This window comes from Rhincodon typus, chromosome 6 (genome assembly GCF_021869965.1).
Source record: "Rhincodon typus isolate 14 chromosome 6, sRhiTyp1.1, whole genome shotgun sequence".
Lineage (NCBI taxonomy): Eukaryota > Metazoa > Chordata > Chondrichthyes > Orectolobiformes > Rhincodontidae > Rhincodon > Rhincodon typus.
In genome coordinates, this window is record NC_063337.1 from 2,869,336 (window position 1) to 2,890,962 (window position 21,627).

Below are 21,627 nucleotides of genomic sequence, written 5' to 3' on the forward strand. Positions count from 1 at the left end.
GTTCATTTTCTGAAGAAGGGTCTCGGCCCGAAACGTCAGCCTTCCTGCTCCTCTGACGCTGCTTGGCCTGCTGTGTTCATCCAGCTCTGCACCTTGTTATCTCAGATTCTCCAGCATCTGTAGTTCCTACTATCCCTTATCAAATTGCTACTGAGTTCATGAGTTCATGCTAGCACCTTGTCAGGTTAATTGGGGACTGGGGAAATAAATGCCAGCCAGCAGTAAAAGTGGATGGGTTTTGGCTGACTTGGTCACTGTTTGTGAGACTAACTTTCAAAGCCAGATTTTATTATTGAATTTAAATTTCACCAGATGCTTGAATTGTACCCAAACCCATGTCCAATATTTCATGTAATTTTGTTTTTTGCCATTGCGCAGATCTCCACAATCAATGTACAGAAGCCATTCATTGGAATGCCGTTTGATGTGCAGAGAGTTTCCCAGTGGCCATGCAGTTGAGAGAGAATGTTGTCCATTCCCCAGGACAGTAGCCTGAGCCTCTGAATTACTAAATTGGTGACATTGCCACCATGTCACTGTCTCCCAATAAATTTCTTGACACTTTCACCGTCATTCACTGCAAATAACTGGATTACTCTATGCTTGGAATATGTATTCTATAATTACCTTCCAGTTGCCGAAGAATCAGTCCCACTGTATTCAAGATTTGTTTGATGCATTTCCTAACGTTTTGGGGTTGTTTAGAAACTCTGGTGCTGTTTGTGTAAATTAAAACTGCAAGTCCATCGCTGTAGCTGACAGTGATTCAGCCCGAGTGTGGAGAGTGAAAGATATGTTAAAGGATTTGTATGTATGTGGATCTGATGCTGAAGTTTTAAGTGTGGCTCTGTTTACACAGAGGTTTGGAGCCTCACCATGCCCTGTCAGCTGCATTCCTGTAATCCAAAAGCTATTTTAGAATTGAAAGTGCACATTTAAGTTCTGTGATTTTTTTTTTGTGTGTAATTTGTGTATTCTAAATGTGATGATGGCAACTTTTTACATAACTATGGTGAGGTGACCAGTGACTACCACTTTCTGTGGTACCAGGTTTCACAGGTGCACACTGTCTGGGTGAAGAAATTTCTCCTCATCTGAGTCCTTAATGGCCTACCCTGTATCCTTAGACAGTGACCCCCTGATTCTGGACTCCCTGCCATCAAGCACATCGTGCATCTACCCTGTATGAGAACATGGTGGCATATGGATGGGCTGAATAGACTACTTCTGCTCCTACAGCTTTGCTGCTTTATTCATAAATACCAATTCAAATGCTGTGCCTGTTTATGTTGTTTCGTTGCAGGGTTTTGATTTTAAGGGAGACAATTAGCCTTAAGATTAGGCTGCAACAATTCTTCAACCATCCTGCCTTTCAGCTATCTTTTCTATGGTACTGCCTCCTACAGTTGTAGGAGATAGAAACCCAGTACTCATCCATACTGGGGCCCAAACACTCCAGCCATTTGAGACAGCACCCCTAGCAAATGTACTTTTCTTTTCTGCAAACAAAGATTAGGTGACCAATTCACCTCTATTTTTAATTGTGTGGGACCTTGATCTTACTGTAACACGTCACCTCAACTCCTTTGTCACATTCTCAGTGAGACCCATCTTATCTCTGGCCCTCTGACCTGTTCTAATGGTGCTCCATAACAGTATCCTGAAGCAGTATCTCATCTTGCTGCTCAGCACTCTGCAGCCCTCTGGTCTGAACATAGATGTTAGTAAATTCATTTCTTGGTTCTTTCTTTGCATGCCTGTGTGTTAGCAATGGAAGAATGGTGTCCAGGAGGTGAGATTTGACATTTTGGAATGTCAGAGTTCGGTAGTGTTGGAAGGAGATGAGAGAGAGTGCAGTTTTGATATGTGCTTCTTCCTCTTGTTCCTCCATACCTACTGATCAACGTTGAACAATCTGCCAACATTTACGACATAGTTAACATTGCTACCTGCTCTGAGCACCAACACACACGACCAGGAGGGGGGAGAATTAATGTATTGGCTTATCTTTGCCCATTCTGTTGCAGAATTCAAGAAAAGTTCAGAAAATGATACGCAAAGCTGTGACAACATCAACTTTCTGAAGGTTGGCTGGTCTTCAAAGCAACTCCCAACGGTAAGTAAAACAACCACTATCTCATTATGCTGTTGTGTGCAATATTGCTGTACCTTACGCATATTTCGGGGAGAAACAAAGACCAAGGAGAACCATAGATTTCTAACCGTGCTTTTCGTCGCCTCAGGAATGTTTTCTTGTGCGGGAGCCGTAGCACTAATTTGCACGAAGGAAATTTACTCAGACAGAAGAAAGATATGTGGAGATAGGGGGAGGTGAGATTAAAGCCTACTTTAAGAGGATGAGTAGGTGGGATTGAAGAATAAGAACTTTTATAGGACCCATTCACAATGTGGGGGTATTTCAAAGTGCTTTACAAACAATGTCATTTGTAAAGTGTAGTCATTGTTGCAATGCTGGAAATACAACAGCCAGTTTGCAATAGCGAACTCCAACAACATCAATACAACAATGACCCAAATGATCTGCTTTTTTTTTTGTCCTTTTGATTGAGCAATAAATACTCAGCGCGATACTGGAGAGATTTCCCTTGCTGTTTGTCAGATTAGTGACCTCTCACTCAGGAGGACCGATAGAACCTTGATACAGAGTGTCGTTGAAAGTTCCTCCGTATTTCACTGAGTGTCAGCTTAATAATGTGCTCAAGCCTCTGTAGTCGGTCTGGAACCCTCAGCCACCTTGTTCAGAATATGTTGCATCATTAAACCATATTAATGTATGTATACGTCAGCACCTTCCTTAAAGGCTATATAAATACCGGTGTATTAAATATATTTAGTAACAGTAGAAAATTAATATATTATTTGTGGCACAGAAAGTGACAGTTCAGCCCATCAAGTCCATGTTGGTAGTATTGCTTTTGGCTAATTATGAGTTGATTTACAATTAAATTGGGAATGACGCATACATTTTATTTCAAAGCTGAAACCAATTCTGTCAGATATTGAATATCTTCAGGACCAGCACCTCCTCCTCACTGTCAAATCGGTGGATGGTTATGAATCCTATGGTAAGTGTTGCCAGCATAATGGGAAGTAGCAAATGTGAACTGTGAACATATTCCAATTAACCCTACGGCACATATTGACATGTCTGGTGAAGAGAAACTGGTAAACCTACCCATCTGTCTATGGCATGACTTCAATCCCATGCTCTGTAGTTGATTTTGATGTGTGAGCTGGCCCCTAACATTTTCCTGGGCATCAGTGGGAACTAAATGTAGCCTTGTCAAAGTCAACTCCTCCTGCCACTGAAATCTCATCCACGTCTTGGTTCTTCCAGTGCTCTTTCATTATCTGCTGGCAATAAACTTGAACTTTTTCAAAACTCTACACTGTTTCCATGCACATTCAAAGGCCTGTCACACTAAGTTACATTGGCTCCCAGGACCTCTCATCTACTTTAAAATTAAAAATGTTTCCCTATTTTTAATACTCTTCATTGCCTCACCTTGCCCTTTATATCTCAAAGGGTGAAATGGCCTGCTTTCTCTACATATCTTGCCCCTTGTGGGGAAAGGTGCTTCTTCTGGCATTAAAAGAAGCAAGTCATAATAAGTGTCCAAGAAAACAAATAGATAATTTGAAACAATCTTCTTTACTATGTGATTGGTGAGAAAGCAGTACTCGTTAACACGGAATAATTTAAATGCATTAAAGGAGAGGCTAGGCAACTATATGATGGAGAAGGAATTAAGAATAGGGAAGATAATGGCCTAGTGGTATTATCGCTGGACTGTTAATCCAGAGACCCAGATAATGTTCTGGGAAACTATGTTCGAATCCCACCACGGCAGATGGTAGAATTTGAATTCAATTAAAATAAAGTCTGGAAATAAGAGACTAATGATGACCATGAATCCATTGCCAATCGTCGGGAAAACCCATCTGGTTCACTAATGTCCTTTAAGGAAGGAAACTGCCATCCTTACCTGGTCTGGCCTACATATGACTCCAGACCCACAGCAATGTGGTTGACTCTTCACTGCTGTCTGGGCAATCAGGGATGGGCAATAAATGCTGTAACGCTCTCATCCCATGAATGAATTTAAAAAAAGAATAATGCAGATGGCATTCGATGAGGAAGGACAGGAAGACGCTAGATTAGGATGATTATGGAATAGTTTAGGTTAGATGGGCTTCCAGATTGGTTTCACAGGTCGGCGCAACATCGAGGGCCGAAGGGCCTGTACTGCGTTGTAATGTTCTATGTTCTAACAAAGAACAAAGAAAATTACAGCACAGGAACAGGGCCTTCGGTCCTCCAAGCCTGTGCTGATCCAGATCCTCTGTCTAAACCTGTTGCCTATTTTCCAAGGATCTGTATCTCTCTGCTCCCTGCCCATTCATGTACCTGTCTGGATGCATCTTAAATGACGCTATCGTGCCCGCCTCTGCTGGCAACACGTTCCAGGCACCCACCACCCTCTGTGTAAAGAACTTTCCACGCATGTCTTCCTTAAACTTTTCCCCCCTCACCTTGAAATTGTGACCCCTAGTAATTGAGTCCCCCACTCTGGTGGGCGGAAATGTTTCTTGCTATCCCCTTTGTCTATACCTCTCATGATTTTGTAGATGTCGATCAGGTTTCCCCCTCAACCTCCGTCTTTCTAACGTAAATAATCCTCATCTACTCAACCTCTCTTCATAGCTAGTGCCCTCCATACCAGGCAACATCCTGGTGAACCTCCTCTGCACCCTCTCCAAAGCATCCACATCCTTTTGGTAATGTGGTGACCAGAATTGTACGCAGTATTCCAAATGTGGTCGAACCAAAGTCCTATACAACTGTAACATGTTGATATGTATTGATTTTGCCAAATGACCTCATTCTGTGTAATAACTCTAACCCCTTTGAAACTTCACTTCCACCCAGTAAACTCTGTTCCTCAGCTCTGGTTGCAAAGTATTTTTCTACCTTTGGCGTTCAAGGAGGTGTTTAAGGGAGGCGATGGCCTAGTAGAGTTATCACTGGACTGTTAATCCAGTGACCTAGGTAATGTTCTAGGGACCCAGGTTCAAATCCTGCCATGGCAGATGGTGGAATTTGAATTCAGTAAAATTCTGGAATTAAAAGATGACCACATGCAGCACAGTGCTCCCTCATTGCTGTCCCTCTGGCAGTGCATCGCTCCATTGGCGCTGTCCCTCTGGCGGCACAGGACTCCCTTGGCACTATGATTCATGTCTTGAACCCCAAGACCATCTGGCTGTGCACTGAGACCATTGCTGGTTTGAACCCCAGCTGAGAGCATGATTTATGTTGGGTGAAGTTCTGTGTGGCAGCAGGTCCATCACTTGATTCTTAAACCCTTCTCCCAATGTGTTCTGCCCCTCTCAGGGGAGTGCTGCATTGCATTGAAGTCAATGATTGGCAGTACTGCTCAGCAATTCCTGACGTCGCTATCGCACAGAGGAGAGGAAACTGGCAACATCCGCGGCTCCATGAAGGTTCGGGTGCCAGCAGAGAGGATTGGAACTCGGGAACGTCTTTATGGTGCGTAGCCTGTCAACACGAGCAAGCTTTGTTTTCTTGTGTGGCTTTGTCTCACATGGTGTTGCTGACCCTTGTGTTTGTGGGCCTGATGATGCTGTTTAAACTGAGCTAGACTGCAGTTATACTGCAGCTTTGTGTTGATGTGGAGTGGTTTCATGTGTTTGTGCTTTTTGTTTGCACCATTTGAAATAGATAGAGTGGCTGATGTGGTGTCCTCCCCTTTTTGACTCCCAGAGTTGGCCATTCCATGTTGTGGTTTTGAATGGCGCCATCCTATCCAGGATGAAGAAGACAGGCTCCAGTATTCTACTGTAGCCCTCCAGTCAAAACTCACAGGCTAGGGCAGCTGCACTTTGTTTTGAAGGGAAGGGATCGGTGGCAGTGAAGCTTAATAGGAAGATGGCCAGCAACTTGAGAACTACATTCCTGCATAAATCTGGATCTTTAGGAGGAGGGGAGGAGTAAAAGCAATATATCGGTCAAACACTCCAAGCTGTAAGGGTATACTTACTGATTGAGAGAGATGAAGAGGAATAGGTGCACATTCATGTGGAGCATAAATGCTGCTATGGACCATGATGTTAGAGCCCAGCTGGCTTTTGTTGCATTGTATGCTTGTTTATTTTTAAGGAAGGAATGAAAGTATTGCTCTCCCAACCCTGGAGGAGAAGCAGAGGACACTTCCTGGCAGTTTTCCCCAACTTCTGGGAACCCAGCCAGCAATGATTGAAAGGCTCATGATGTGGCATCACTTTGAACTCTGTTTAAAAATGCTCCGCCTCACTGAGCTTTCTGCTTCATTGTAGTTGCATTCTGCCTCTTGAGCTCCATTGTCCATGCAGCATTTTCTAATGTAGAAATGTGGCCAAGAGCTTTTCTCGATGAGTTTCTGGCTTCCTTGGGATTGACTTAGAAGCTTTCCAGGGCCTTGTAAACATAACATGGTCATATTCTGTCCTTCAGTATCATTGGAATTTCTTAACGCCATGGTTTTAGTGGAAAATGCCTAGGTGAACTTGTCATGTCATCATAACAAGTTTTATGGTGGAACAATTGACAGGAAAAGTATGTAAACTTTTAATATTCCTCTTTAATGTGTGACATCAAAAAGCAATAGAACAGGTTGCCTGTTGCAGAATGCAGAGACTGGAGCTTTTCAATCTATTCTTCCAAGGGAGAATGGAACTGGAATTTAGGTTCTGATGTAGACAAATTGCTCAGTGGACAGTTGTCACCTGTGTTTATGTTATAGATGATAGGACATGTATTACATGTTTTGTTTTTCTTACTTTTATCCCAGTTTTTGTTGGGAGGTTGGTGCAGATGCTGCTGGGAAAGCCAACCATAGTTGCTACTGAGAGTCTTGCTGGACCACTTCTGAAACCAGCTCGAGGTCAACTGCGTTAGTGTGGGACTGGAGTTCTCATACAGATCACATTTCTTTTTAAAAAGAATACATTCCATGGGACGTGGCAGTCATTGACTGGGTCAGTATTTATTGCCCAACCCAGGTTGCCCTTGAGAAGGTGGTGGTGAGCTGCTGCAATCCATGTGTTGTCGGTTGACCCACAATGCCAACAGGGAGGAGTTTCAGGATTTTGTCGCAGCGACACTGAAGGAACAGTGATATATTTCCAAGTCAGGAATGATAGAGTCTTGTCGGGGAAGCTTCACGTGTTGGTGTTCCCATGTATCTGCCACCCTTGTCCTTCTAGGTGATAGTGGTCGTGGGTGCTGTCGAGAGAGCCATGGTGAATTTCTGCAGTGCATCTTGTGGATGGTGCACTCAAGCCTGTTGCTTTGTCCTGGATTGTGTCAAGCTTCTTGAATGTTTTAGCTACACCAATCCGAGCAAGTGGGGAGTATTCCATCGTACTCCTGAGTTGTGCATTGTAGTTGGTGGACAAATTGTCAGGAATCAGGGGGTGAGTTGCTCGCTGCAAGATTCCCGGACTCTGACGTGTTCTTGTAGCCACATTTCTTACATAACTAATCCAGTTCAGTTTCTGGTCAATGTTAACTTCCAGGACTTTGGTAGTGGGAGGGTTCAGCAATGGTAATACGATTGAATGTCAAGTGGTGATGGTTCGATTCTCTCTTGTTGGAGATAGTCATTGCCTGGTATTTGTGCGTGTGTGAGTGTTACTTGCCACTTGTCAGTCCAAGTCCGGTTACTGTCCAGGTCTTGCTGCCTTTGAGCATGCACTGCTTCAGTATCGGAGCAGTCACAAATGATGCTGAACATTGTGCAATCATCAGCAAACATCCCAGTTCTGACCTTATGGTGGAGGGAAAGTTATTAATGAAGCACCTGGGCCAAGGACATTATCCTGAGGGACTAGTGACTCATGTTGTGCAGTTTTAGGGTCCCAATCTGAGTCAGGAAGCCCTGGTTCATGTCTGGCCCACTCCAGAGGTGTGTCATAACATCTCTTATCAGATTGATTAGAAAATGTCTCTGTCCTGAGGAACTCTGCATCCTTGATGTCACATTCAGTCAAATGATTTCAAGGGCTGTCACTCTCCCCTCACCTCTTGAATTCAGCCCTTTTGTCCATATTTGAACTAAAGGATCTAATGAGTGATGCTTGACATAGAGGAGTACTGATTCATCAATGCGTATGTCTTTATTTGTGATCAGCAAGACGTTTCCTTGCCCATGTTTAACATGAAGCTGTGAGACTTTATGTCCAGAGTCAATGTTGAGGATTTTCAGGGAACTCCCTCCCATATCCCACAGTGCCACGACTGGTTCTATCTTTCTGGTGGGACAGGACATATGGTGATAGGATGGATGGTATTATCTGGTACATAATCTGTAAGCTGTGATTTACTGTGTATGACTGTGATAGGCAGTTGCTTGAACAGTCTGAGAGACAACTCTCCCGAAAGTGGCACTAGCCCCAGAAAGCAGGAACTGCAGATGTTGGAGTCAGAGTCAATATGGTGTGGAGCTGGAGGAACACAGCAGGTGAGGCAGCATCAGAGGAGCAGGAATGTCAATGTTTCAGGTTTACACCCTTCTTCAATCCTGATGAAGGGTGTAAAACCAAAACATTGACTTTCCTGCTCCTCTGATGCAACTTGACCTGCTGACTAGCCCCAGATATTGGTAAAGAAGACTTTGCAGGGTCAACAGGGTTGAGTTTGCTGTTGTCATTTCCAGTGCGTTAGTGAATGCCAAGTGATCTGTCTGGTTTTATTCTATTCTTGGGATTCTTAGCAGATAATACAACTGAATAGCTTGCTCGGACACTTCAAAGGGCAGTTTGTGTGTTACAGCTTTTTGAACCACACATGATCTGTTTCATTTTGATTAAATGAGGAATGCTAGCTCACCTGGGCCACAGGGATCTCCACGTCATTGGAGCCCCACAGTATTGTGTGGTGTTAGCCGAGCTTTTTGTGCTAAAGTCTGCAACAAGGAATTAAAACCCACAATTCTCTAATTCTGCTGAGAGTGCTATCCACTGTGACATGGTGAACAGCCTGACAGTATTGTGAAGTGCAGATTTACTGGCCATTTAGCTTGTGGTTTGTAGAATCTTGTAGATTTCCTGCTTCTTTTAGCGGCTTAGTCATAGTACTTGATTGTCAGGTAAGCTGATACCTTTCTGTCATAGTGGACAGCATATTTAGTGGTGACAGTGTTCTAGCCCCATCTGTTGGTACCAATGAGGTACAACACATCAAATTCCAGATCATTCCTATACTGTAAAATCACTTGGATATTTAAATGTCTGATCTGACCAGTAAGAATATTGCGCTGATCAGAGCACAGCTGATGGGGTGAATCTCTCCACTGTTTTTCACAGAATGGATTAGAGTCGACAAGGATGAGACTGGAGCAACCAAAGGGAAGCCAGGATGCCGAATGAGCCAAGACTTCAAGTACGGTCATTCATGTGCCTGATCTTTTCTTTGTTGGACGCCTGCAATTGCCAATTATATTGGCTCTCCTTCCATGGTCGAGGGAAAGGGAGGGCCTCGGCATCCTTGGGAAACTGTCCTAGACCTTTCAAGTGGGGACTGAGTAAGGAATTTCATTATGAAGAATGTAAGGGTTTGAGTGTTTAGACAGAATCACGAGGAAAATTACCATCCTTTTAATTTACTTGAAATCAAAGTTGATGTTGCTGTTACCTCAGCTCATTTGCTATTGAAACCCGAAACCATTTCTTTGGACCTCCCAGACTTTTGTGGCTGACCTTCCACTTGCTGTGACTTGAAGGTCATCTAAACCTGTGCATTTCCCTCACACTTGCCAGGTTCCATTCCACCATCGTCCCTGACTCTAGTAATGTGCCCTGTCTTCCAGTTTAAGTTTTATATTGTCATTCCTTGTCTTCAAAATCTCCCGCAGAATCTCTCTCCCTGTCTCAATAACCCTGCCATCCCTCCCATAACCACAGCCATCTGAGATCGCTCTGCTCCTCGTCTATTATTAATTAACTGATTAATTTTGACCACTTGTATTTTAAAAACACTTACCCTCGTTTCTCCTGTGGCTCTTCTGTCAATGATTTTAGATCTGTGTCCTCTGGTTGTTGACCCTCCTGCCACTGGAGACGGTTCCTGCATATTTACACTTTCAGAAGCATTTTCCACACCTACAAGTTAGCACAATCTCCAAGGCCAAGGGCAGCAGATGCACATGAGCACCCACCCCCTGTAACTTCTCCTCCAAGCCACTTGCCGTCCCAGCTTGGAAATATATCACTTCCTTCAGTGGCTCTGGGTCAGAATCATAGAACACCTTCCCTAACAGCATCAAAAATAGAGATTGCAGGAAAAGCTCAGCAGACCTGGCAGCATCTGTGAAGAGAAATCCAAGAAATCAGGTCCGGTGAGCCTTCCTCAGAACTGAGGTTTTCCAGCGATCTTTATTTTTGTTTCTGATTTACAGCATCCACAGCTCTTTTGGTTTTCCCTAACAGCATTGTGGAAATGCCTAAGGCACATGGGCTGCAGCAGTTCAGGAAGGCAGCTCACCACCACCTTTCCCAGAGCAATTAGGGATGTGCAACCAATGTGGGCCATGCTAGTGGTGCCACAGTGTGAATGAATAAAAGCAAAATTAATTCCTTTATGACTTTGAACAGCCTATTAAATGTCCCATAACCTGGTTTGTAAGAAGCATAATCCCAGCGCCTCCACATACTAAAGTCTCTAGTATTATTCTGGTAAATCTCTGCACCCTTTCCTTGACCTTTCTTTCTATTTTTGATGTAAAATCTTGGTGTAAGAATAGGCCAATCTGTAGGTGTGATTAAAAACTGGATTTAATGATCATTTGCGCTTCCACCTGATTTGCAACCTCTGTCTAACTTGCTGAACTTTGTGCCTAAGGTGATTTCTTCCCTCAGTAGTGACGAAACCTCTTGCTGCTTTGAACGGATCACCACAACAGAATGGCAGCCTGATCCATAGACCATTGTGGTGCAGTTGGCTGATTTCAGCTTTAACTCTTGGATCTCATCTTTCAGAGCGACGTCAAAGAAGCTGGCCTCTGCAGACAGTGTGGGAATTCAGCTTGGGAAACCCCTGTGCGAAGAGGTGGAGAAACCCAGTTGTATTGCCGTGGGGCGTGCACCAGCTCCACTTCCTGGGGCTGCTGCTGAAGACAGGTAGATACCATGGGGTTTGGGTGAAGATCATTTTTAGAGAAGTGCTATGGGCCATCAGCAAAGGCAGAATTTTATTTCGTCATAATATATGCGTCATGAACTAACCTAACCCACAGTCTGTTATTACCACCAAGCCAGGGAACCAACTCTGCTTCAAGAGGAATAAAGGTAGTATGCTAGGACCAGCATCAGGTGTATCTGTAACTAAGCTCCAACCTGTTGAAGAACCTAGCAAAGCACTCTAAACCTGTATATTAGAGAATAAAAGCTGTTTGTTTTCGAGCTAGTAATCCCATCGGAATAGATCAAAACTTTGCAGTAATGCCACGTCATTTATCAAAGTTGTAAACAATTAAGCTAAGGAGAGGAGGAGGCTGCATAAACATCTTGTTTGTCGGCGGTGGGAGTTCTGAAGAGAGCACAGCTCGTTAGTGCAAAAGATAAGGCTGAAGTATTTGCAACCACCTTCAAGCAAGTTCCACATGGACAATCCATCTGGGCGTCTTCCTGAGGTCAGCACAGATGCCACTCTTGATTCACTTCACATGATAAGGCACTGAGAATTGTAAAGGTTATGGGCCGTGACAAATACCTGACTATACTGGTGAAAGCTTTCACTTCATAGTTAGCAGGGACCTATTCAATCTGTACCAGTACAGCTACAACAGACATGTACCCGACACTGGGGAAAATTGCCCAGATATGTCTACTTGATAAAAAAGCAAGGCTAGAGAAGAAATTGTGGGGGGCCCGGCTGATGTATTTGCGTCATGATTCGCCATGGGTGAGGTCTCAGAAGACTGGAGGGTAGTGAATGTTGTGCCCCTATTGAAGATGGGCTGCAAAGGAAAACCTGGGAACTATAGACCAGTAAGCCTTACATCTGTGGTAGGTAAGTTACTTGAGAAGATTCTGAGAGATAAGAGTGGCATGCATTTGGAAAGACAGGGTTAGATTAGGAGTAGTCAGCATGGCTTCATGCACGGGAGATCATGCCTCACAAATTTGTTCGAGTTCTTTGTAGTGACCAGGAAGGTTGTGAGGGCAGGACTGTAGAGGTAGTCTATATGGATTTCAGTGAGGCCTTTGATAAGGTTCCACATGGTAGGCTGCTCTGGAAGGTTAGATCATGTGGAATCCAGGGAGAGTTGGCAAATTGGATACACAATTGGCTTGATGGTAGGAAGCAGGCAGTAATAGTGGAAGAAAAACAGGAAAAAAAACAAAGTTGCTGGCAAATTGGATATGCATTTAGCTTGATGGTAGGAAACAGAATATTAGTGGAAGGATGCATGTTGGACTGGAGGCCTGTGACTAATGGTGTGCCTCGGGTCAGTGTTGGGCCCATTGCTGTTTCTTATCTATATCAATGATTTGGATGAGAATGCATAAGGCATGATTAGTAAGTTTGCAGATGACACTAAAATAGGCAATATCATGGACAGTGAGGGGGTTATCAGAAATTGCAGCAGGATCTTGATCAGCTGGGGAAGTGAGCAGAGAAATGGCAAATGGAGTTTAATATAGATAGGTGTGAGGTGTTGCATTTTGGAAAGTCAAATCCAGGTAGGAGTTTCATGGTGAATGGTAGCGCCTTAGATTGTGGTGGAACAGAGGGACCTTGGAGCGCAGGTGCACGGTTCTCTGAAAGTGGACTCCTAGGAAGACAGAGCAGTGAAAGAGGTTTTTGGCACACTGACCTTCAACAGTCAGGGCATTGAGTACAGAAGTTGCGAAGTTATGTTGCAGTTGTACAGGATGTTAGTGAGGCAGCACATGGAGTATTGTGAGACAACAAGGTGCAGGGCTGGATGAACACAGCAGGCCAAGCAGCATCATAGGAGCAGAGAGGCTGACGTTTCGGGCCTAGACCCTTCATCTGAAAAGGGGGAGGGGAAGGGGGTTCTGAAATAAATAGGGAGAGAGTGGGAGGCGGATAGAAGATGGATAGAGGAGAACTATTGCGTTTAGTTTTGGTCACCTTGCTATAGGAAGGATGTTATTAAACTGGAAAGAGTGCAGAAGAAATTTACAAGGATGTTGCCAGGACTCAAGGGACTGAGTTATAGCGAGAGGTTGGACAAGCTAGGACTTTTTTCTTTAGACCTTAGGAGACTAAGTGGGGGGGGGACGGACACCCTTGTAAAAGTGCATAAGATCATGAGAGGGATGGATAGGGTGAATGCACTCAGTCTTTTTCCCAGGGTTGGGGAATCGAGGACTAGAGGGCATCAGTTTATGGTAAGAGGGGAAAGAATACATGGGAATCTGATGGCAATGTTTTTACACAGCGGGTGGTACACATACAGAATGAGCTGCCAGCAGAAGTGGTTGAGGTGGGTACCTTAACAACATTTAAAAGACATTTGGATAAATACATAGATAGGAAAGGTTTAGAAGGATATGGGCCAATTGCAGGGAAATGGGATTAACGTGGGTGGACATTTTGGTCGGCATGGACCAATTTGAGCTGAAGGGCCTGTCTCCGTGCTGTACTTTGACTCTGTGACTCTAAATTCTACCTGGCCATTTACTGCTCTATTGGTCTACTTTCGATCAATGGTGAAATGATGGAAGGGGAGAAATAAGTGTACAAATGAAAATGACCCAGAATGTAAAAAATAGATTGTAAGAGTCTTCATAAGTTTTGAAATAAGACAAGGGTTAACCAAGTGAGCATTGTTCCTTTGTAAAGTAAGACTGGATAATTAATGTGAAATAAGAAAATGGCAGATGAATTGAATGAGTATTTTGCATCAGTCTTCCCTACAGAAGGTACAGGTAACATCCCAGAAGCCGTGCTAAATCAAGAAATACAAGAAAGATAGGAACTTAGGAAAATTACGGTCTCCAGTCAAGGGGTGCTGAGTAAATCTTTGCCACAGTGGGCTGTCAAGTGCCTGGGTTCTGATGGACTTCAACTTAGAGTCTTAAAGAAGTGGAGGGGAACCGATATGCTGGTGGGCAGATTTGCTAGTGCTGCAAGGGAGAGTTTAAACTAGATTGGCTGTGTGGGGTCCTCAATGGCATGGAGACAAGTGTGAGGCTGGAAGGAATTACAGTAATCAGAAATACCAAGTTCAGGAGACAGGTCAGGCTAGAACAGGACAGGGAGTGAGGAATGACTGTTGGATTAAATTGCATCTATTTCAATGCAAGAGGGCTGACTGGTAAGGCTGATGAACTCGGCTTGGATAGGTACTGGGGCTGGGATATTATAGCCATTACAGAAACATGGCTAAGGGAGGGACAGGACTGGCAGCTTAATGTGCCAGGGTACAGGTGCTTTAGGCGGGACAGATGTGAAAGAAAGAGGGGAGGGGAAGTTGCATTTTTGATTGGGGGGAGTATCTCAGCAGTAGTCAGGTGAAATAACGGAGGGTTCAACCAGTGAGGCTTTGTGGGTGGAGCTAAGAAATAGGAAGGGTATGGTGATGTTATTGGGTTGTACTATAGGCCCCCAAATTAGAGGAAGAAATATGCAGGGAGATTGCAGAGACATGCAGGAGAAGTAGGATTGTCATAGTGGGGGATTTTATGTTTCCTAACATAGACTGGGACTGCCACAGTGTTAAGGGCTGAGATGGACTGGAATTTGTTAAACCTGTTCAGGAAAGTTTCCTCAACCAGGGTATTAGAGGGTCCTACTCGGGAAGAGGCAAACCCGATCTAATGTTGGAAAATAGGGCAGTACAGGTGACTGAGGTGACAGTGGTGGGCACTTTGGGACCAGTGACCATAATTGTAGTAATTTTAAAATAGTTATGGAGAAGGCCAAAGCCAGTCCGCAGGTTCAAGTTCTAATCTGTGGCAAGGTGAATTTTGATGGAATTAGACAGGAGCTTGCAGGAGTTGATTGGAGTAGTTAGTTTGCAGCAAAGGGACCTCTGGCAAATGGGAGGCCTTTAAAAGTGTGATAGCTGGAGTGCAAGGTCTATATGTTCCGGTGAAGGGCAAGGTTGGCAGGAGTAGGGAACCCTGGATGACACGAGATATGGAAGTTTTGACCAGTTTTGACCAGCTCAAGAACAGGCAGCTGGGATCAAGGGAATCCCTGGAGATATATAGGGGATTCAGGAGTTTACTGAAGAAGGAAATCAGGAGGGCGAAAAGGGGGCATGAGATGTCTTTGGCTGAGAAGATTAGGGTGAATCTAAAGAAATTCTTTATATTAAAGGAAAAAAAACTAGGAGAAAATAGGACCCCTGAAGGACCACAGTGGGCGTGTAAGTGTGAAACCACAGGAGATGGAAGAGGTCCTCAATGAATATTTCTCCTGTGTTTACTGTGGAGAAACTTGGGGAAGTTAGTGGCAATATCTTGGGGATAGTCCCTATCACAGCAGAGGAGGTGTTGGAAGTATTAGAATGTATGAAGGTGGATAAATCTCCTGGTTTTGATCAGATATATCCAAGAACCCTGCAAGAGACTAGAGAACAAATTGCGGCGGCCCTGGCTGTTGGAAACAGTATATTAGATGGAGAGAGAATTGGTTAAGTAATAGAAGACAGAGTTGGGTTAAAAGGGGACATTTTCAGGATGGCAATTTGGAACTAGTGGAGTGCCACAGGGATCAGTACACAATTATTTATAATATATATTAATGACTTGGATGAGGACAGTGAATGTATTGTTACCAAGTTTGTACTTGACACAAAAATAGGTGAGAATGCAGGTGTTGAGGATGACAGAGTCTGCAGCAGGAAATAGACAGGTTAAACGAGTGGCAAAAACACGGTAGATAAAATATAATTTGAAAAAATGTGAGGTTACACATTTTGACAGGAAGAATGGAGGAGCTGAATATTATTTAAATGGAGACAGATTACAGACAGCTAGAGTATAGGGGGTTCTGTGTAAATCAAAGTTTGCATCTAAGTTCAGCAGATAATAGGGAAGGTAAATGGAATGCTGGCCTTTCTTACAAAATATCTAAATAGGGAGGTAGGCGATGGCCTAGTGGTATTATCACTAGACTATTAATCCAGAAACCCAGCGAATGTTCTGGGGACCTGGGTTCGAATCCCACCATTGAATTCAATAAAAAAAAGTCTGGAACTAAGAATCTACTGATTACCATGAAATCGTTGCCAATTGTTGGAAAAACTCATCTGCCTCACCAATGTCCTTCAGGGAAGGAAATCTGCCACCCTCACCTGGTCTGGCCTACATGTTACTCCAGAACCACAGCAATCTGGTTGACTCTCAATTGCCCTCTGAAATGGCCTAGCAAGCCATTCAGTTGTACTAATTGCTACCAAGTCTCAAAGAACTGAAACCGGACAGATCACCTGGCATCAACATAGGCACTGGAAAAGATAACGGAGGAAACAGCCCCCGTTGACCCTGCAAAGTCCTCCTCACTAACATCTGGGGGCTAGTGCCAAAATTGCGAGAGCTGTCTCTCAGACTAGTCAAGCGATAGCCTGACCTAGTCATACTCCGAATCATACCTTGCAGCGTTCCAGACACCATCACCATCCCTGGATATGTCCTGTCCCGGTGGTGGCACAGTGGTATACAGTCGGGAGGGTGTTGCTCTAGGAGTCCCCAACATTGACTCCAGACCCCATGAAATCTCATGGCTTCAGGTTAAACGTGGGCAAGGAAACCTCCTGCTGATTACCACATACCGTCCTCCCTCAGCTGATGAATCAGTTTTCCTCCATGTTGAACAACACTTGGAGGATGCACTGAGGATGGCAAGGGCACAAAATGTACTCTGGGTGGGGGATTTCAATGTCCATCACCAAGAGTGGCTCGGCATCAGTACGACAGCTTGAGCGGGTCAGGTCCTAAAGGTCGTAGCTGTTAGACTGGGTCTGCGACACATGGTGAGGAAACCAATCAGATGGAAAAACATACTAACCTCATCCTTACCAATCTGCCAGCAGCAGATGTATCTGTTCATGACAGTATCGGTAAGAGTGACCATCACACAGTCCTTGTGGAGACAAAGCCCCACCTTCACGTTGAGAATAACTTCCATCATGTTGAGTGGCACTATCACCATGCTAACTGGGACAGACTTCGAACAGATCTGGTAACTCGACTGGGCATCATGAGGCACTGGACAATCAACTGCAGCAGAATTGTACTTCAGCACAATCTGTAACCTCATGACCTGGCATATCCCCCACTCAACCATTACCATCAAGCCAGGGGATCAACCCTGGTTCAATGGAGAGTGCAGGACAGCATGCCAGGAGCAGCACTAGGCATACCTGAAAATGAGGTGTCAGCCACCAAACAGAATGACTTGCACGCCAAACAGCAAAAGCAGCAAGTGATAGACAGAGCTAAGCGATCTCCCAACCAATGGATCAGATCTAAGCTCTGCAGTCCTGCCACATCCAGTTGCCTGGCAATAGTACTGAAGACTTGTGATCCAGAACTCACTGCGTCCCTAGCTAAGCTGTTCCAGTACAATTACAACACTTATCTACCAGCAGTGTGGCAAATTGCCCAAGTGTGTCCTGTCCACAAAAAGCAGGACAAATCCAACCTGGCCATTTACTGCCCCATCAGTCTACTCTCAATCATTAGTAAAGTGTCATCAACAGTTCTATCAAGCAGTGTCTGCTCAGCAATAACATGCTTAGTGACACCCAATGTGGGTTCTGCCAGAGCCACTCAGCTCCTGACCTCATCACATCCTTGGTTCAAACATGTTCAAAAGAGCTGAATTCCAGAGGTGAGGTGAGTGTGACAGCCCTTGACATCAAGGCTGCATTCAACGAAGTGTGGCATCAAGGAGCCCTAGCAAAACTGGAATCAAAGGGTATCAGGGGACAAACTCTCCAATGGTTGGAGTCATACCTGATACACAGAAAAATGGTCATGGTTGTTGGAGGTCAATCATCTCAGCTCCAGGACATCTCTGCAGGAGTTCCTCAAGGTAGTGTCCTCGGCCCAACCATCTTCAGCTGCTTCATCAATGACCTTCCCTCCATCATTAGGTCAGAAGTGGGGATGTTTGCTGACGATTGTGCAATGTTCAGCACCATTCGTGACTCTTCAGATACTGAAGCAGTCCATGTTCAAATGCAATAAGATCTGGACAATATCCAGGCTTGGGCTGACAAGTGGCAAGTGACATTTGCCACACAAATGCCAGGCTATGACGATCAATGAGAATATCTAACCACTGTCCCTTGACATTCAATGGTGTTACCATCACTGAATCCCCCACTATCAACATCCTGGGGGTTATCATTTACCAGAAACTCAACTGGATTCACCACATAAACACAGTGGCTATGACAGCAGGTCAGAAGCTAGGAATACTGTGGCGAGTAACTCACCTCCTGACTCTTCAAAGCCTGACCACCATCTACAGGGCACAAGTCAGGAGTGTGATGGAATACGCCCCACTTGCCTGGATGAGTGCAGTCCCAACAACACTGAAGAAGCTTGACACCATCCAGGACAAAGCAGCCCACTTGATTGGCACTACATCCATAAACATCCATTCCCTCCATCACCAATGCTCAGTAGCAGCAGTGTGTATTATCTACAAGATGCACTGCAGAAATTCACCAAAGATCCTCAGACATCACCTTCCAAACCCACGACCACTTTCATCTCGAAGTACAAGGGCAGCAGACATATGGCACCAGATCACCACCTTCAAGTTCCCCTCCAAGCCACTCACCATCCTGACTAGGAAATATATTGCTATTCCTTCACTGTCAATGGGTCAAAATCTTGGAATTCCCTCCCTAATGGCATTGTGGGTCAAACCAATGCAGATGGACTGCAGCTATTCAAGAAGGCAGCTCACCACCACCTTCTCAAGGGCAGCTAGGGATGGGCAAGAAATGCTGGGCTCAGCCAGCAACGCCCACATCCCACAAATGAACAGGGGGAGAAAATCTATACAAAGCACTAGTCACATGACAGCAGGAATGCTTTGAATAATTTTGGTCCCATTATCTGAGGAACGATACATTGTCACCCAGAAAAGGTTCACTTCGTTGAAGGGTCACTTGATTCAAAATGTTAGCATTTGTGGAGGGAAAGCAGAGTTGCCAGAAATATTGAGCTTCTCCAGCAATTTCTGATTTTGTTTCACTAGACTGATCCTGGCTATGGCGAGACTGTGTCTTAGGAGAGAGTTTGAGCCTCTATTCGTTAGATTTTAGAAGAATGGGAGGTGACCTTATTAAAATATAAGGTTTTTAGGGGACTTGACAGGGTAAGTGCAGGAAGGCTGTTTATGGACCAGAGGACATAATCTTAGAATAAGGTATTGCCCCTTTAAGACAAGCATAAGGAAGTATTTCTCCTGTCAGAGGGTAGTGAATCTGTGGAATTCTTTACTGCAGAGGCTGTGTCATTAAGTATCTTCAAGGCTGAGATAGACAGGTTTTTAATTGCTGGTTATGGGAAAAGGCAGGAAAGTGGAATTGAGTATCAGATCAACCATAATCTTATTGATCATTGGAGCAGACTCATGGGCTGAATGGCCTACTCCTGCTCCTATTTCATGTGGTTTTAAAAAGGAATGTGACTCCTTTATCCCAGTCAGTCTAACTTTGGTGGTGGGAAAATTTAGAATTCTGAGGGACAGAGTATACCTGTACTTGGAGAGACACTGATTAACCAAGGATTCCAGCATTGATTTGTTAAGATAATATTTCAAAAAAGTTGATTAAATACTTTGAAGAGATAATCAGGAGTATTGAGGGTAGTGATGGTTTTGATAAGGTCCCTCATGACAGGTTAAGGAAGTAAGAGCCCGTGAGATCAAAGGCAGAGTGACATATTGGTTTCAGAATTGCCCGAGAGGCAGGAAGGAGTGGGTGATGGTAGGGGTATGTTTCTGTGACTGGAAGTCTGTTTCCAGGACATTCTACGGGGCTGGGTGCTGGAGCCTTTGCGGTATGTATTCTATGTTAGTGACTTCAACTTAAATGTAAGGGCTATAATCAAGAGGCTTGTAGATGCCACAAAAACTGGTGAATGGTAAATGGTGGGCAGGACAGCCATAAACTGCAGGAGGATTTCAGTGGACTGTTCAGCTGGACAGAACAGTGGTAAATTTAATTCACACTAGAAAAGTATAAAATAATGCACTTAAGGAGCGCTGACAAGGCAAGGAATGACATTTGCAGGTACTGACGATCAGAAGGATCTTGATGAGCATATCTAAAAGATCTATGAAGGCAGCAGGACAAGTAGATAAGGTAGTTAAAAAGGCATTTGGGATGCTTGCCTTTATTAACTGAACTACAGAATACATGAGCAGGGTAGATAGTGATGTACCTTAGCCTGGAAGGATGGTTGAGTCAGGAATGCTGTCCTAGCATTGAACAGGAATTAAATGTTTAATTGTGTTGCTCTATTTTGTATTTCAGTATGTTGTCATCTGATGGCAAAAAGTCCATCTATCACGTCACATCTGTTGCTCATCTTGAGTTGTCCCTGACACCATGTGAGCAAGAACCCTTCCTTGAAGGATGTGATTGGATTTTTAAGATTATCCACTGGCTTCACTTCTTTTAACAGAGAAGAGCTCCCTCGGCTCTTCTTACTGTTGTACGCTAGAGAGTTCAACAGTGAATTCACATGTACCATCTCTGTCACGCCATAATGAGATTATGAACCTATCTATCTTGGTGGTGATGTTTGATGAATGCATAATAGCTTCCAGGCGAATTCCCCACATTTTCAAAATAATATCTTGGAATCTTCAGCAGACACTTGGGAGCTTTGGCCAATGTCGCAGTCCTCTCTATTACTTTGTGCAAATGAAGCCCTTAGTCTGGTCTAGCTATTAAATCTGCAACCTTTCGACTCTGAGAAATGTCTGCTCCTCATTGAGCTATGGCTGACACGCAAATGAGATGGTGGGAGCTGGCCAGTGCCAATGGATCCCTTACCCTAACGAGGATCAGAAAATAGAAGTTGCTGGAAAAGCTCAGCAGATCTGGCAGCATCTGTGAAGAAAAATCAGAATTCATGTTTTGGGTCTAGTGATTCTTCCTCAACTGATGGAACTAGGAAAATTGAATCAGAGATAGTAGAAGGGTCTAGAACATAGAACATTACAGCGCAGTACAGGCCCTTCGGCCCTCGATGTTGCGCCGACCTGTGAAAGCAATCTGAAGCCCATCTAACCTAAACGATTCCATTATCATCCATATGTTTATCCAATGACCATTTAAATGCCCTTAAAGTGGGCGAGTCTACTATTTTTGCAGGCAGGGCATTCCACGCCCTTACTACTCTCCGAGTAAAGAACCTACCTCTGACATCTGTCCTATATCTATCACCCCTCAATTTAAAGCTATGTCCCCTCGTGCTAGCCATCACCATCCAAGGAAAAAGGCTCCCACTGTCCACCCTATCTGATCCTCTGATCATCTTGTATGTCTCAATCAAGTCACCTCTTAACCTTCTTCTCTCTAACAAAAACAGCCTCAA

General features: G+C 44.2%; 1 protein-coding gene across 1 annotated transcript in view; it reads left to right on the forward strand.

Moving 5' to 3' along the window:
• Positions 1-21,627, forward strand: part of inppl1a (inositol polyphosphate phosphatase-like 1a) — a 125,296-nt gene that overhangs the window by 91,109 nt on the left and 12,560 nt on the right. The window contains exons 16-20 of the mRNA XM_048597856.1: positions 2,028-2,116; positions 2,999-3,086; positions 5,417-5,572; positions 9,388-9,463; positions 11,059-11,199. Coding sequence (XP_048453813.1) covers positions 2,028-2,116; positions 2,999-3,086; positions 5,417-5,572; positions 9,388-9,463; positions 11,059-11,199 — 550 coding nt within the window. The remainder of the gene's footprint in view (positions 1-2,027; positions 2,117-2,998; positions 3,087-5,416; positions 5,573-9,387; positions 9,464-11,058; positions 11,200-21,627) is intronic.